Source organism: Pinus tabuliformis, chromosome 5_1, assembly GCF_031772625.1.
Source record: "Pinus tabuliformis cultivar Carrire ecotype Pingquan chromosome 5_1, CPIR1, whole genome shotgun sequence".
Classification (NCBI taxonomy): domain Eukaryota; kingdom Viridiplantae; phylum Streptophyta; class Pinopsida; order Pinales; family Pinaceae; genus Pinus; species Pinus tabuliformis.
The window spans coordinates 100,700,780-100,717,437 of NC_142305.1; the positions used below are offsets into that span (position 1 = coordinate 100,700,780).

Below are 16,658 nucleotides of genomic sequence, written 5' to 3' on the forward strand. Positions count from 1 at the left end.
GAAAAATCTTGCCCGAAGCCCTAAAACTTAGAGTCCATTTTTTTGATAATTTATCAACCAAAGTACATTGAGTCCCATGTAAACACAATCGACAGAAGTGATCAAATCTACCCTCACACTTTTTCTCATTTCTAAATAATGCATTTTATTCATAGTGCATAAATATGTAAATATATATGTAAAAAATTGAAATAAACCTATTTACAAAACTAATAAAATGTCATGCCAATCAAATACTACAATAGACTTTATGTTCTTGATGTTTGACTTTGACACATAACATGTACTAAGTGCAAGCCCATGAGGACAATATTTTTTGTACAACACACTACATAATGAAACAATATGGTACAAATTAGAAACTTGAGTCTAAATGCTTCTGTAAATGATGCATTGTTGACATACATACATATATATATGAGTTGTAGTTATAGTTATGTTACTTCCTATGTTATATATATATCTATATATATATATATATATATATACTATGTTAAATAATTATAAAATTATGTTATGTTCACTAATTTTATGCTGTGTTTTAAATGTTAAATAATAAGTTATGTTATAAACAATATATATAGAACTATAATATATTTAGCTATGTGATATGTTATAACCTTATAATCTAGTTAAATATATATAGTTATATTTAAATAATTATATAGTTATGAGATAATTATATTATGTTTCCTGTTATGTTATATGTATGTGTTAAATAATTTTATGTTATACGTAAATAATTATAGAGTTCTAGGTTATAACTTTATGTTATGAATTAAATAGTTATAGAACTATGTTATGTTATAAATTATATATGTGTGTGTGTGTTAAATAGTTGTAAAACTCTGTTATGCTATATATTTTATATATAGAACTATAATATATAGTTATGTGATGTTATAGTTAAATAATAATTAAATATGTTATATAGTTATATATATTATATAAAATGGTATAATTATATATACAGTGATATTATATATATATATATATATATAAGTTTTTCAGAATTTTAACTTTAAAGATTAATATTTTTTTTACAACTAGAATCGTACTATATTTATTTATTAAGTAAAATCTTTTATTTTATAAATAGAGGTTCATTATGAGAAATCACATTCATCATGTCAATCTTCAGCCCCTAATTTACTTATTTATTGGTTATAGTTTCATTGTTTTATGTTTTGGACTTTTTTGGGGTATATTTTTTGTCAAATTTGCTAGAAATTTAAAATGCATTTTAAATAACAAATAATAAAAAAAATCACAAAATTCCTAAAGAAAAACTTTAAAACCTAAAATAATTAGAAAACATGTTTAAATTACCATTCCAAATCAGAGACTCTGCATTCAATACACAAAATATTGCAAGTAAAAAACAAATTTAAAACCTAAATTATAGTTTTTTTGTGGTTTCAAAGTGTTTTCTAGATTTTTTATAAGGGTTTTTTTTATGATTTTCTAGGTTGGTTTTGCGGTTTTCTAAGTTGCTTTGAAATTTTTTTTTGGGTGGTTTTGTGATTTTCTAAGCTTTTTCAAAGGTGTTTTTGTGGTTTTTGTGGTTTTCGTAGTTTTTGTATGGTTGTTTTTTTCTTAATTAATTGGGTTTCATGGGTTTTGTACATGGTTGTTTTTTTTCTTTAAATTAATTTGTTACATTTTGCAAAAAAAATCAAAAAACAAAGACAAAGGATAGAGTACCTACCTTCGTTTGAGCCTTTGCGATGTTGGCGGGGTGGTTGGTGAGATTGTTTTGAATGCCCCATTGCTCGATTAAGCTCCAAAAACCTCGGTCGAGCTACTCTTAAACTCACAGTGGAGCTCCCGTGATTTGTGCAAATGGCGCGCACAGACTACAAGACTGGTATATATTAAAAAAAAGAAGGCTCGATCGATCCCTAAAGCTCAATCGAGTTCTATATCTTGATCGAGCCATTTATTTTTCCACCCAAACGTGCCCTCTTTCACGAAAAAGTGTAACCCAACTCCAGGCTTTCACCCTTGAGAAACTAAAGATTTTTGTGCATGGGTAAGCTCTGCATAACATATCAAAACTCTACTCACCATCATTGTGGTTCACTTACCTATAGCATATGGTGTTGTATTGGGATGTGAATGGATTTTTCTGCTTGATGAATATTTAATGAACAATGGAAGTTGTATGGTGCTACGAGATAAAAATGGAAGTTTCACTAAGATGCGTTGTGAACAATAGAAATTAGTTCCTTTGGAGAAAAAGGAAAATGAAAGAATACAATATTACATTGATAACTTAAAAATTTATTTGAAAATTAAGAGAAGCTCCTTTAAGACACCATAGAGGAGTTTTTCAATGATGCAGATTATACAGATTTTTTTAAATCACAAAATAAATCTAATTTTCAGGTTTGGAAGAAAAATTACTACGCCACATTGTAAGAAAAGAAGGGATTTACATACATTTAGAGCATGTCCAAGCTTTGATTGAATTAAAACAACTAATAAGTTTTAAAGCCTTATAATCCTTTTTGGTAAGATAAATTTTATTCAAATAATTTTTCCCAATTATTCCTCGATTGTGATGTCAATGAATAAATTGTTGAATAAAGATCGAGTGTTTGAATAGACTCTTGATGCACAATTTTTTTCTCAAATATAAAATTAGCCATTCCATTTGCTTCAATTGTGGTCAATTTTGACATTGAAAAAGATTTCCTTTTATATTCCTTGTCTTCAAATGAAACTATTGATGTTATATTAACTTGAAGTTGAGGTAGGAAGGAACAACATCCCATTTCTTTTATAAGGTTTGCAAGAACATGAATTAAAATATTCATCTATGGAAAAACAAGCATGTTCCCTTATGAAAGTTGTTATTTCAGAACACACACATTGTCATTGCATGCAATTGTCTATCTGTCATATCATCCCATTAAAATGATCTTATATCAACAACTGAAAGAAGGTAGATGGACTAATTGGTTGGCGAAATTGCAAGAATATGATATAGAAATAAAACCATTAAAAGTTGTGAAGCGACAAGGTTTATATAGGTTGGTTGGAGGAAATGAAGCACAATTGAACTAGTAAACATAGATTCACTTATTTTGAATAAAGAATCCTCTAACAAAGATTCCATAGTTTCAAGAACTAAATAACATAAAAACATCATTTTCTACTCGAAGTTTAAGCAATTTCCTATTTGAATGAAAGGAAAAGAAAGGAGATATTTAAAGTTGAAATCAAATCATTATGTATTGATTTCTAGAATCTTACTCCAAAGAAATTTTGAGGGTATGTTGTTAATATCTCTAAATCATTCAAAATTTGTTGAGATATTGAAGGAAGTGCATGAAGGTGTATGTGGTGGAAATCTTTCTCTAATGGTAACCATGCATAGAAACATTAGAGAAATATTTTATTGTCCTTCTTTATTCACATATGTGCATACATTTACAAGGAAATGTCTACCTTGTCATAAGTCCTCTAGGAAAAAAACAAAAGAGTAGTTATGCTCGTGAGGACCATTTTGATTAAAAGCACTTTTACAAATGGGAATTGGATTTTATTTGTCCCAGAAATCCAAAATATACCATGGAGCACTCTTATTTATTGACAAAAATTGACTACTTCATCAAATGGTTGGAAGTAGTAGCACTAAAGGTGATTGATTTAGAGCAACTCATACTATTTTTACAAGAAATATCCTATCTAGGTTCAACATTCTTAAGAAATTCATCATGGTAGTAATTTCATTTTCATTAGATCTAAATTCACATATTTTTGTGGAAAATTTGGGATAACAATGTGTCAATCTTCAAATTATTACCCAAGGGGAATGGGCTAGTAGAATCAACTAATAAATATTGAATAAATATTCTTAAGAAGATGATGTCCACAAACCAATGGAATTGGCACAAGAAACTAACTAATGTTTTGGGCCAATAGAATCACTCCAAAAAGAAGTAGGAAACATTCCCTATATTCTCTTGTCTATGGAAAGGTTGTGAGATTACCAATACACTCAATGATGAATGATTCTGACATAGCCACTGGAATAGAAGACAAAAGGGGTCACACCTTTGCAAACTCATTATTACTAGTTGATGTAGCTAGAAGAGCAAAGAGCACAAGTTGTAATAAACATACAAAAGAAAAATGAAGCAATGAAGAGATATTTTGACCAAACTTCTATAATGAAATAATTTAATGAGGTTCAAATCATTTTATTGTGGAACAAAGAAAAAAAACATCCTTTCATTCCAAGTTTGATATTTTATGGATTGACCCTACCAAATACATAAATAACATAAAACCATCATTTTCTACTCGAAGTTTAAGCAATTTACTATTTGAATGAAAGGAAAAGAAAGGAGATATTTAAAGTTGAAATCAAATCATTATGTATTGATTTCTAGAATCTTACTCCAAAGAAATTTTGAGGGTATGTTGTTAATATCTCTAAATCATTCAAAATTTGTTGAGATATTGAAGGAAGTGCATGAAGGTGCATGTGGTGGAAATCTTTCTCTAATGGTAACCATACATAGAAACATTAGAGAAATATTTTATTTCCCTTCTTTAATCACATATGTGCATACATTTACAAGGAAATGTCTACCTTGTCACAAGTCCTCTAGAAAAAAACAAAAGAGTAGTTATGCTCGTGAGCACCATTTTGATTAAAAGCCCTTTTATAAAATGGGAATTGGATTTTATTTGTCCCAGAAATCCAAAATATACCATGGAGCACTCTTATTTATTGACAAAAATTGACTACTTCATCAAATGGTTGGAAGTAGTAGCACTAAAGGTGATTGATTTAGAGCAACTCATACTATTTTTACAAGAAATATCCTATCTAGGTTCAACATTCATCACGGTAGTAATTTCATTTTCATTAGATCTAAATTCACATATTTTTGTGAAAATTTTGGGATAACAATGTGTCAATCTTCAAATTATTACCCAAGGGGAATGGGCTAGTAGAATCAACTAATACATATTTAATACATATTCTTAAGAAGATGATGTCCACAAACCAATGGAATTGGCACAAGAAACTAACTAATGCTCTGGGCCAATAGAATCACTCCAAAAAGAAGTAGGAAACATTCCCTATATTCTCTTGTCTATGGAAAGGTTGTGAGATTACCAATACACTCAAGGATGAATGATTCCGACATAGCCATTGGAATAGAAGACAAAAGGGGTCACACCTTTGCAAACTCATTATTATTAGTTGATGTAGCTAGAAGAGCAAAGAGCGCAAGTTGTAATAAACATACAAAAGAAACATGAAGCAATGAAGAGATATTTTGACCAAACTTCTATGATGAAATAATTTAATAAGGTTCAAATCATTTTATTGTGGAACAAAGAAAAAAAACATCCTTTCATTCCAAGTTTGATATTTTATGGATTGACCCCTACCAAATACATAAAGTTTGTGGTTTTAATTCTTATACACTCAAAAGTATAGTTGGAGTAAATGGGTAACACTTAAAAAAATTATTTTCATGAACATTTTTAGGAACTATATAATCAATATATTGTAGTTTGTTTTTCTCTATCATTGTTTATACTACTTCATATTTAAATGGTTTAATAGTAATTTCTTTGCCTTTTCTTATTTCTCTTTCTTTGATTTCATGCCCAAAGGGAAGAGCCTTCTGGATTCTCAACAACTCATAGGGATCTCTATCACATGATTGGAGCTGAAATGTCAATTCCCTTTCACGTTGAGCCTTTTTGCTACATCCTTTATTGCTTGTGGGTGCAGAAGGAAGAATGTTTTTTCCTCATCTTACTACCCTCCACACTAGACATGCACATCATACTCCTTTTTGCACCATTTATTAACAATTATACAATTATTCATTTTTATGACTCTGTTCTTACAATATGCAGAAAACTCCACACTCTGCATAACATATGATTTTCTTGTCGGTATCATACATAGAGGACCCCAAGGCAAGGGTACGCTTATTTTATTTCTCATTCTCATTTACTTACGATGCATATGAACCACATTAGCTTTCCTCTAAATTAACTTATCTTCACAGAGTCTCTTCTGCACATAGATTCTAAAGGTGATTTGTTGGAATTGCATGTTTAAGTTATGTAGTTTGTTTAATATGAATGTTGCAATGATTTTTCAGGGTGTTGAATCCGTTTATACAATAAAAAATATAATTAAACAATGAGAAGTTACATTCTCGTGAATAATTGTATCTTCAAATTCTCATGAAAAAGACAAAATGTAGACTGGTTAGACTACACCTAATCTAATGAACCTAGCATTAGTGTGTTTAATGATTTATATGATGAGATGTATATTGGTCCATCTAAAACACTTTTAAACAAGGCCGGCTGCGAAGCAGTGAGTCCCTGCGAATGCAAAAAATAGCAAAAACTGTTGCAGAAATGAAAGCAAAAACTGTTGCAGAAACGAAGGGAACGGTTCAGCTTCATCTGCCATCTCCAGCAACTTCTTGAGCAATGATACCAACGGACATCTCCAGCAGCAACTTCTTGAGCAATGATACCCGCTGCTGCCACCAAAGAATCAGTGAGAGTGGATTTTCCTGCGACACAAAAAAGCACCAAGCTCATAGTCAGACATTTTGAAAAATAAAATGATACCAAAGAATCAGTGAGTCTGCAGATACAGTGAATTTTCAGGTGCTCAATACAGATCCTATTAACGTTATATATTGAAAGTAATGACTGTGAGGGCTCTAAATCTTCATTAGGTCCCTGCTGTTGAGCGAAGAAAAAACACGATAGCCAGAGACTAGCAAGTCCCTTCCGCTGAGTGAAAAGTTAGTATTGCTTTCATTACTTGCTTTGTTGCTTGCCGTCGGTTCGGGGGAGCACCAAACTGCCTACTTTGAACGATCGCCAGATTCAAGAGATTGCCCATGTTCCCAACAGATGAGATTAAGCCATTGGGGCATGCTTGTTTACTTATGAGCACATCGATAAACCAGTCCAATTTAAAAAAACATTTTATTTTCGATGATCAAGCAGAAAGTCGATCACTACATGTACATGTATAATTTTAGTAGTTTGTTGTTAAATACAAAATATCTTTATATTATAATTATAACTAAACCTGTTAAATTTGACAAATTGTCCAGTTTTGAAAGTCCAATCTTAATGTTTAATCATTATTAACTCGGAAAAATTAACCTAAAAAGGCTCAACTGATAAGACTCAATCTTTAGACTCAATTGATAAGACAAAATGTAAAGATCATAGCATCGAACTTTTTCCACTTTGATGCCACCTGTACATCAAGTCAGTCCAGGAGCACTCAATCACAAAGACATATCATAAGATATGTTGCAGAAAGAAAACAAATGGAAATAGGTCCAATGAGATCGCAAGAACCTGGATCTGTCTTCGCCGAACCTGGATCCGAGTGAATGGAATTATTAATCAGAATGATACGTTGATGTTATATGAAAAATAAAACATAACCAGTAACCTAAGCAAGAGATATAACAATACATTGATAAATTAATGTAGGCCCAAAAATTTATTTAATTGTTTTGTAATAGCGAGCATGGAGCACCAAGACGCATGTACCACATGTGGAGAGCATGGCGCATGTATTACACGTGTTATAGGAGAAAGATTGTGTTCTAGCTGGCTTCTATCCGATAGTACCCGCCTGTGGTCTACTCAAAGGTTGCCCAAGGATAGTTAGATTGATTCAAAGCTTGCAAGGGACTAAAGATCTATTTCAGAAGGCAATGGGATAGGCCACTTGAACCAGCAGTGGCCATCTCACAAAGTACCAGCGGTATACCAAACAACCTGGCAAACAACCTGGCATTTCAGGTGCAAAATCAAAGCGAGTAGTTCCACCAGATGCAGCAAGTTCCAGAAGCAGGAGCAATGCCACCACAGAGGTTACAGACGCTGGGACAGAAGCAAAGGTAGCTCGTAAAGTAAGACATTCATGGACGACACAGAATTTGTACTTGGTGAAACTTTCTAGAGCCCTAACAAGCGTTAGTCGCACTCGACTGACAAATGGTCTGCTCTCGATCGCAAGATGAAGGTTTAGTGGATGGTTCAGATCTATCCCTCTACGATTAGGGCAACTGACATACCCCACCGTCTGTCCAAACCCTCATTCCATTATTTCGTCGACTGTGAAGTCGCTCTACAATTTGGTGATTTGTCTCTAACTTCAGCGATTTCCCACTTCTCCTACAAGGAGGTAAGTGCTCCTCTAAATGGCAAAGATCCATCTTCTTACATTTATTTCATGGCTGCAGTGCTTTATACTTGCATACAAGGAGAAGCAAGGGTTTTCTGACTGTGCTTTAAGTCAATAATGAATTCAAGGGTTGTTCTGAGTTTTCCAATTGTACCTAAAGTTAATAGATTTGTTGTTGTTGTATTCATTTCTCCCTTTTCTTTTACTACAGGTCAGGTGAATCTGCGTGCCCAATGTTGGCTTATGTCTGAAATTCGATTTGGTCCTCAATGGCATAATTTTTTTGTTTTCAAGGTTTGCGGACCCTTATGTTCCAGCTCACGTGAGGGTTGCCGAAATCTTGTTTCTGAGTTCAGGTCCTTTCACCCGACTCTTGAGCTTTTCTGGTTTTTTCCCATTCCTCTGGACATTGTTTTTAGGAAATCTCTCACAGAAAAGTGTGCTAAGTTTATGTACAAGGTTCCAGTGAATTTTGTTTTTAGTTATAAGCAAGGGTTTTCTGACTGTGCTTTAAGTCAATAATGAATTCAAGGGTTGTTCTGAGTTTTCCAATTTTACCTAAAGTTAATAGATTTGTTGTTGTTGTATTCATTTCTCCCTTTTCTTTTACTACAGGTCAGGTGAATCTGCGTGCCCAGTTGGCTTATGTCTGAAATTCGATTTGGTCCTCAATGGCATAATTTCTTTGTTTTCAAGGTTTGCGGACCCTTATGGCCCAACTGGGTATCTGTTCCAGCTCACGTGAGGGTTGCCGAAATCTTGTTTCTGAGTTCAGGTCATTTCACCCGACTCTTGAGCTTTTCTGGTTTTTTCCCATTCCTGTCGACATTGTTTTTAGGAAATCTCTCACAGAAAAGTGTGCTAAGTTTATGTACGAGGTTCCAGTGAATTTTGTTTTTAGTTATATTAAGGGTTTCTAAGTTTTTTTTTGAAAATACTGCAAAATGTTTTTCTATACCCTACAGTTCTAAAGCCAGTGAACTAAACGGGTGAAAAGCTGCCGCTGCTATTGATGTTCAATTTAGTTCCCGCATGTTTTTTGTATAAAGAATTCTAATAGTAAGTGGATTTCATGTTCTTAAATAAAATATGTTGTTGACAGATCTTGTTTTTTACTGAAATTCATCTTATATCAAAATTTAACATCATAAGATCAACCTCGGATTCATGGATTTACTTTGCTGAACCATTATGTTTTGGCAGGCAGGTTAGGACTTACCACATGCTATTCAGGCTGGCCGCAACTATTCAGGCAGCGGCTACTGCTGTTGAGGAGCAGAAATCTGCTGCTCAGAAGCAGATGGACCATGCAGTTATAATGAAACTACTATTCGATTTGCCGCTCGTCAGGCAGCGGCTACTGCTGTTCAGGAGCAGAAATCTGCTGCTCAGAAGCAGATGGACCAAGCAGTTATAAAGAAAAAGAAGAAAACCCTTCCACTGGGCAGAAGAGCCTGAGCCTCTATACGGCCAAGCCTCTTAGCGACAAGCAAGCGGAACTGGACGTTGTCTGGGCGGAAAATGAAGGCTGAGGAGTTCCTTAGAAGCTACAATGAATATAAAGCAAAGCACAGCTGCGCTGCATCATCCACCTGTAACACATGCAAAGACACTTGTAATTACCTGCGATTGCTAATGAACGAACTTATGATTGCTAATGAACGAACTTATGATATGTTGCTTGTAACTACCTGCCAATCTCACACATTTAACGTTTCAAACTAATGTTAGCATTAAAACAAAACCGTTTACAGTTAGCCAAAATGCAGCAGGCGTAGAACTGATATAAGCCATGGTCGGGCCTCTTCCGCCTCGGGAAGAGGCCAAATAAGATAGCAGTCCTTCGGCATCCTGGCGGGGAGGGCAGACAGCCTTGAAACTTTGATCTAACCTTGATCTAACCGCGATCTAACCGCCGTATAACAGACAAGGAAAGGGGTGAAGTAATGCTAAGTAGGGGTCATATCGATTACTATAGTCCCTGCCGGATGCCAGATGGTAGGGACTAATAAGGTGGTATATATTCCAACATATAAAACATTAAATTCACTATTAAGAAATACTTATTAATAATTAAATACACTATTAAGAAATACATATTAATAAATGAACATATTTGTTAGAAAGAGTATATAAAAATGATCTACCAATAGTGAAATATTCTATAGAATTTAGCTAGAAAAGATACTTATAATTATGAAAAAATATTAATAGCCCCAAAAAAACCAAACCAATCTATATATAAATAGGAAAGAGATATATATTTAAAAATGTATTAATTTAAAAAAATAAGTTAATTATATTAAGAGATATATATTTAAAAATGTATTAGTATTAAAAAGATAATTCAATTAGCCCATGGGGCTTTGAATTGACAGTGAATGGGTGCATTGTTAAGACACTTCTTGCGATAGGTCACTGGTTCAAATCCCCGTGGGTGTTTACTTACCAAAAAATAAAAAATAAAAAGATAATTCAATTAAATCAAGTAAAATATTAACCGTGTATAATATCCTTTTCAAGAGAAGAATCTGAGCTCACTACTGGTTTGAATAAACTAAATTATAAGAATTTTTCTCAGTTTTCACTGTGTGAAGAAAAACAAACCACTCACTGCGGGTTTGAATAAACTAAATTATAAGAATTTTTCTCGATTTTCACTGTTGAAGAAAAACAAACCACTCAAATGCTTTTTCAAAAAATCACCACAGAGCCATATACACTTGTGCTTCAACGCTCATTTCAATAAATGGGGCAGTTTGGTACAGTTAGCAATAAGCTTCTGGAACGAACTCAAATCGTGCTTAGCTGCGTCAGGCCATGTATTCTTTTTCAACTCATAACAACCATCATAACCATCCTAAGTCAGAATGAATCTCCTCGACTTCCATACACATGCAAATGTTTAGATCCTCAAGTTTTTTAAGATTACAATGCCCCTCTTAGTAGAGTACAAACAAATACTAAATCTCGCTGGCAGTTCTCACCTGATCATTGCGACTTATGATGGAGATACGTTGCTGGCCGGGACAATGACCATAATTTAACTCGAATATTTATGTTTCCCACACAGCCTTATGTATTCAAGTCGAATTAAATTCCTGAAGCTCCTGGAGGTTTGTCGAGCACCGAAAGGACTGTGGAAGGAAGCGCTTGAAGAGTGCCACACTCTCAGAAATCGGCATTTTGGAGATTTGTACGCACTTGCAGACGTATACATTCTGACATATGGAGGTTTGTCGAGCACCAGATGGAATGGTTTGTCAAATGCTTTCTGACTGCCTCACCCTGGCAGATAGAGATCTCGGAGAATTGTTAAGAACTGGAGGGAATCTGGAAGAGCTTGCATTCTGCTACACCCTCTGAGATCGAGTACTTGCAGGTTTGTCAAACACCCAAAGGAATCTGGAAGTGCTCGCATCTCGCACCATGAGAGATCGAGTTTTTGGAGGTTTGTCAAACACCCAAAGGAACCTGGAAGTGCTCGCAGACGGTTGCACCCTGAGAGATCGAGTTCTAGGAGGTTTGTCAAACACCCAAAGGAATCTGGAAGTGCTTGCAGACTGTGGCACTCTGTGAGATAGAATTCTTGGAGGTTTGTCAAACACCCAAAGGAATCTGGAAGTGCTTCCAGACTCGAGGAACCTTTTAGAGAGAGTTTTTGGAGGTTTGTCAAACACCCAAAGGAATCTGGAAGTGCTTGCAGATTGTGGAACCGCGTGAGATAGAATTCTCGGAGGTTTGTCAAACACCCAAAGGAATCTGGAAGTGATTGCAGATCCCTGCACAGTGTCAGACGGAGTTCTTGGAGGTTTGTCAAGCAACCAAAGGAATCTGGAAGTGCTTGCAGACCTCTGCAGCCTGTGAGACAGAGTACTTGGAGGTTTGTCAAACACCCAAAGGAATCTGGAAGTGCTTGCAGACCTCCGCAGCGTGGAAGACAGAGTACTTGGAGGTTTGTCAAACACCCAAAGGAATCTGGAAGTGCTTGCAGACTGTCGCACCAGAGATCGAGTTCTTGGAGGTTTGTCAAAGACCCGAAAGCATCTGGCAGCGATTTGAGGTTATGACTCGTAACCACAATCTTTTCGATGTGCATCAGCCGCCCAATGGACTTTGGAAACTTGAAAAGAGGAGCAGAAATCCGTAACTCCCGCAACTCCAGAGGTGCCTGAAACCCGACGTTTTTATTTGAATTTAAGATATGATCACTTTTCATCTACAAAATGCTCGGTATACTAATAGCAACAGTAATCTACTATAAATCAGAGCAGAGAAAAAACAAAGAACGAGCTTTGACCTGAGACTCTGCTTGCCAGAGTTTTTTCAATTCGTATCCCGCCACTTCTAAAACTCTTAGATTCTTCATCGGAATCCAGGGAGGCAGGCAAGAGTAGGGACAGTTGTTCCAGCGTAACCATTTCAAGTTTGGCGACTCAACCCTCCTCAATATGTTTTTTAGATTACCTTCTTCAGTTGCAACAAGTTGCAAGTTCCTGAAACTATATGGTGCACGGTCGATCAGCTTCCTCAGACTTTTGAAACATGACCATTTTTCTTCTGATTCTGGGCTCTTATAGTATTCAACAAGGCGAGGAACCGTCCTAATACCGCGCACCTCCGTTATTACCTGTGCGTAACAAAGAAACAACATACAAATGAAAGAGAGTAACAGGATCTCTTCTTGCTTCTGTTGAACAGAGAAACCTTAAAGTTTAATGAAAAATTCAAGCACTTACAGAAGATTGCTGCCACAAATCACCAATGTGCTTGGTTGGTCGCCAAAGATGACGCAACGGCCTTTCCTCATCCGCAATTTCTCTTCCCAAATCTCGCAGCTGATCGTGCATTTTTATGGTATTTCCATCCACTTCGACAAGGCACTTTCCCTTCAGATTTAGAAAGCCCATCAAACCATTCCAACCTGATCCATCCCATATTCGGACGGCCATATGCCTGTCTTCTCCATTGAAATAACAGGCAATGTCTATGAATATTTGTTTTTCTTCTGCCTCCAGTGCATCGTAACTTATCTTAAGCCTCTCTCGAATCTCACTGGGAAGTTTGACTTGACGAAGTGCATCCAATTGGCGTTCCCAATAAGATATGTCATTCTTTCCATAAACAAGTGCCCCAAGCACTCTCAAAGACAAAGGCAATCCATTGCAGGCCTTGCAAAACTCATCTACTAGACATTCAAAACCTTGTGCTGGATAAGGCTGAAAGAAGGCATGCGAACAAAAGAGCTGTCTGGAGTGTTGTTCATCGAGACCTGTTAAGTAATATATTGATGACTCCTCTATTCCTGAATGTGTGAGAACATCCTTGGAGCGAGATGTAATCAAAATCAAGCTATCGGAATGCAAAAATTCCTTTACTGGCAAAAGTGCTTTCAACTGATGTGCATCATCTACATCGTCTATAAATATTATAGCATGTAAAGATGAAAGGTGCCTTTTGAGTATTTGTATACCTTCTTCAATGCCATATATTTTTTCAGTGATGTTAGTCAAGCCCTTGAGAAGTTGGCTCTGCAAGAAAATTAAAGATTCTCGAGCTGCAACCTCTCTGACATCATATAAGACGCAGGATTGCTTGAAATTGCAACTCTTCCTGTTGAAGAGTTCTTTGGCAAGCGTTGTCTTGCCAACTCCACCCAACCCAACAATCCCCAGAACCCGAGCCTTGTCATTCTTCTGATGCTGCTGCTGCAATAGCATCTTGTTTTCAAAATCTTCTACTTTTAATTGTAGACCAGTTGGGTGATCAGTCACATACAAGGCCTTCTTTCCCCGGTTTCTGCTGTTTTTGAGCACGCATTCCACGACTTTCTCCAACAGCTTCACCTCGTCACTGGAAATTGGCAACCAAACAAAACAAAACAAAACAAACAAAACCGCCTCTTTATTGTAAAATTTAATACAAAACGTGAAGTGTATATCAATGCCAATTAGATTAATTAATAATAGGGAAGGGAGAGTTAAGAGTTCCAACCCATTATAGGCGTCGAGTTCGAAACCGACTCTGTTTGAGACGTCGTGGAGCGCATTTCTCCAGTTTTCAAGAGTTTGGCCGTCGTATCTGCCTGTCTGCTCATGTTTAGCAAGGGCTTGAGCATACCTTCCATCTTTGGCCCATCGAGGCTCAGAAGGCTTCACTTTATAAAATACAGGGATTATGATATCCTCGGACTTTTTCCATATAAGAAGCAACTCATTCAAACACCAAGTTGAGTCGGCATATCCAGGCGAGAAAATGATTATTTGGACATAGGCGCTTCTGATGGCGTCTTCAATTTGAGGATTTATGCTCTTGCCCGCCTGCAATTCTTCCCTGTCGAGGAAAGGTTGCAATCCATGTGCATGAAGGTCACGGTAGAGATGGCCAGCAAAGGAGTTTTTAACATCGGGACCCCGATGACTGATAAAGACATCGAAGTTGTAGTTTGGGTAAGTATTGGAGGTGGAGGGGGTATCAACTGCTGAAGTAACGGTGGGCGTTTGCAGGTCCGCCATTGAAGACAAGTGCAAGTAAGAAGGAAAACACAGAGTGATAGATTAAGAACTGCAAACGAAAACACAGAGTTATAGATATTGAAAGAAAACACAGAGTTCAGGAGCTGTTAAATAATTCAATAAATGTCAAATCATAAAAGTGGAGGTATTCTAATGAGGAAAGGTAAATAAATTTAATAAATTTATGAATTAAAAATCAACGGTGAAGAAATAAGAACAAAAATAAATAAATGTCAAATCACAAAAGTGGAGCTGTTAAATAATTCAATAAATGTCAAATCACAAAAGTAGAGCTGTTAAATAATTCAATAAATGTCAAATCACAAAAGTGGAGGTATTCTAATGAGGAAAGGTAAATAAATTTAATAAATTTATGAATTAAAAAGCAACGGTGAAGAAATAAGAACAAAAATAAATAAAGGTCAAATCACAAAAGTGGAGCTGTTAAATAATTCAATAAATGTCAAATCACAAAAGTGGCGCTGTTAAATAATTCAATAAATGTCAAATCACAAAAGTGGAGGTATTCTAATGAGGAAAGGTAAATAAATTTAATAAATTTATGAATTAAAAATCAACGGTGAAGAAATAAGAACAAAAATAAATAAATGTCAAATCACAAAAGTGGAGCTGTTAAATAATTCAATAAATGTCAAATCACAAAAGTGGAGCTGTTAAATAATTCAATAAATGTCAAATCACAAAAGTGGAGGTATTCTAATGAGGAAAGGTAAATAAATTTATGAATTAAAAATCAACGGTGAAGAAATAAGAACAAAAATAAATAAATGTCAAATCACAAAAGTGGAGCTGTTAAATAATTCAATAAATGTCAAATCACAAAAGTGGAGGTATTCTAATGAGGAAAGGTAAATAAATTTATGAATTAAAAATCAACGGTGAAGAAATAAGAACAAAAATAAATAAATGTCAAATCACAAAAGTGGAGCTGTTAAATAATTCAATAAATGTCAAATCACAAAAGTAGAGCTGTTAAATAATTCAATAAATGTCAAATCACAAAAGTGGAGGTATTCTAATGAGGAAAGGTAAATAAATTTATGAATTAAAAATCAACGGTGAAGAAATAAGAACAAAAATAAATAAATGTCAAATCACAAAAGTGGAGCTGTTAAATAATTCAATAAATGTCAAATCACAAAAGTAGAGCTGTTAAATAATTCAATAAATGTCAAATCACAAAAGTGGAGGTATTCTAATGAGGAAAGGTAAATAAATTTAATAAATTTATGAATTAAAAAGCAACGGTGAAGAAATAAGAACAAAAATAAATAAATGTCAAATCACAAAAGTGGAGCTGTTAAATAATTCAATAAATGTCAAATCACAAAAGTGGAGGTATTCTAATGAGGAAAGGTAAATAAATTTAATAAATTTATGAATTAAAAATCAACGTTGAAGAAATAAATCTTCATTTTCAGAATAGCAAAGTAAATTTATGAAAGAAAAATAAGTAGGAAAGAAAAGAATATTTACTTTAGATTATATAATTGTTGAGTTTTGCTTATATTAATTGTTATAATATTACAATGATTTTTAAGTTATATTGGTTTTAAAGATATTATATTTTTTTTTTCAAAGTATATTCATGAAAAGATAAAGATTTTTCAATCTTTATGTTAATTTTTGTATGTTTGGGGATAGATTCAACATGTTTTCAAGCCCTTTTTGTATATTTTTTTTTGTTTATAAGTTTGGCAAGACTATATTTTCTTCATGTTCATTATATCACCTCGAAGAGTAATGAGTATACCAGCGAGCTTGGCTCTTCACAGCCAACAACTTCTAAGCATTCTTCAAGCTTATTAATGTAAATGCCAAAAAGGGTAGGGGATAGGGGACTCCCTTGCTTAACACAATGTTGCATTTAATATCAGTAGACCAACATTCGGTGGTCTTAAGCTTGG

General features: G+C 34.6%; 1 protein-coding gene and 1 long non-coding RNA gene across 2 annotated transcripts in view; one reads left to right on the forward strand and one right to left on the reverse strand.

The window, feature by feature from the left end:
- LOC149163633 (uncharacterized) overlaps nucleotides 1-14,814 on the reverse strand; it is a 31,578-nt gene extending 16,764 nt beyond the window's left edge. The window contains exons 1-6 of the mRNA XM_089429218.1: nucleotides 14,210-14,814; nucleotides 12,955-14,068; nucleotides 12,516-12,905; nucleotides 11,503-12,386; nucleotides 7,807-8,096; nucleotides 6,491-6,569 (exon numbers count right to left, since the gene is read on the reverse strand). Coding sequence (XP_089285344.1) covers nucleotides 6,491-6,569; nucleotides 7,807-8,096; nucleotides 11,503-12,386; nucleotides 12,516-12,905; nucleotides 12,955-14,068; nucleotides 14,210-14,730 — 3,278 coding nt within the window. The 5' untranslated portion in view covers nucleotides 14,731-14,814. The remainder of the gene's footprint in view (nucleotides 1-6,490; nucleotides 6,570-7,806; nucleotides 8,097-11,502; nucleotides 12,387-12,515; nucleotides 12,906-12,954; nucleotides 14,069-14,209) is intronic.
- On the forward strand, nucleotides 8,526-9,822 carry LOC149163634 (uncharacterized). The gene is made up of 3 exons (XR_016260633.1): nucleotides 8,526-8,571; nucleotides 8,831-8,990; nucleotides 9,419-9,822. It is a non-coding gene; the product is annotated as an uncharacterized LOC149163634 (long non-coding RNA).
- Nucleotides 14,815-16,658: the final 1,844 nt, after the last annotated feature.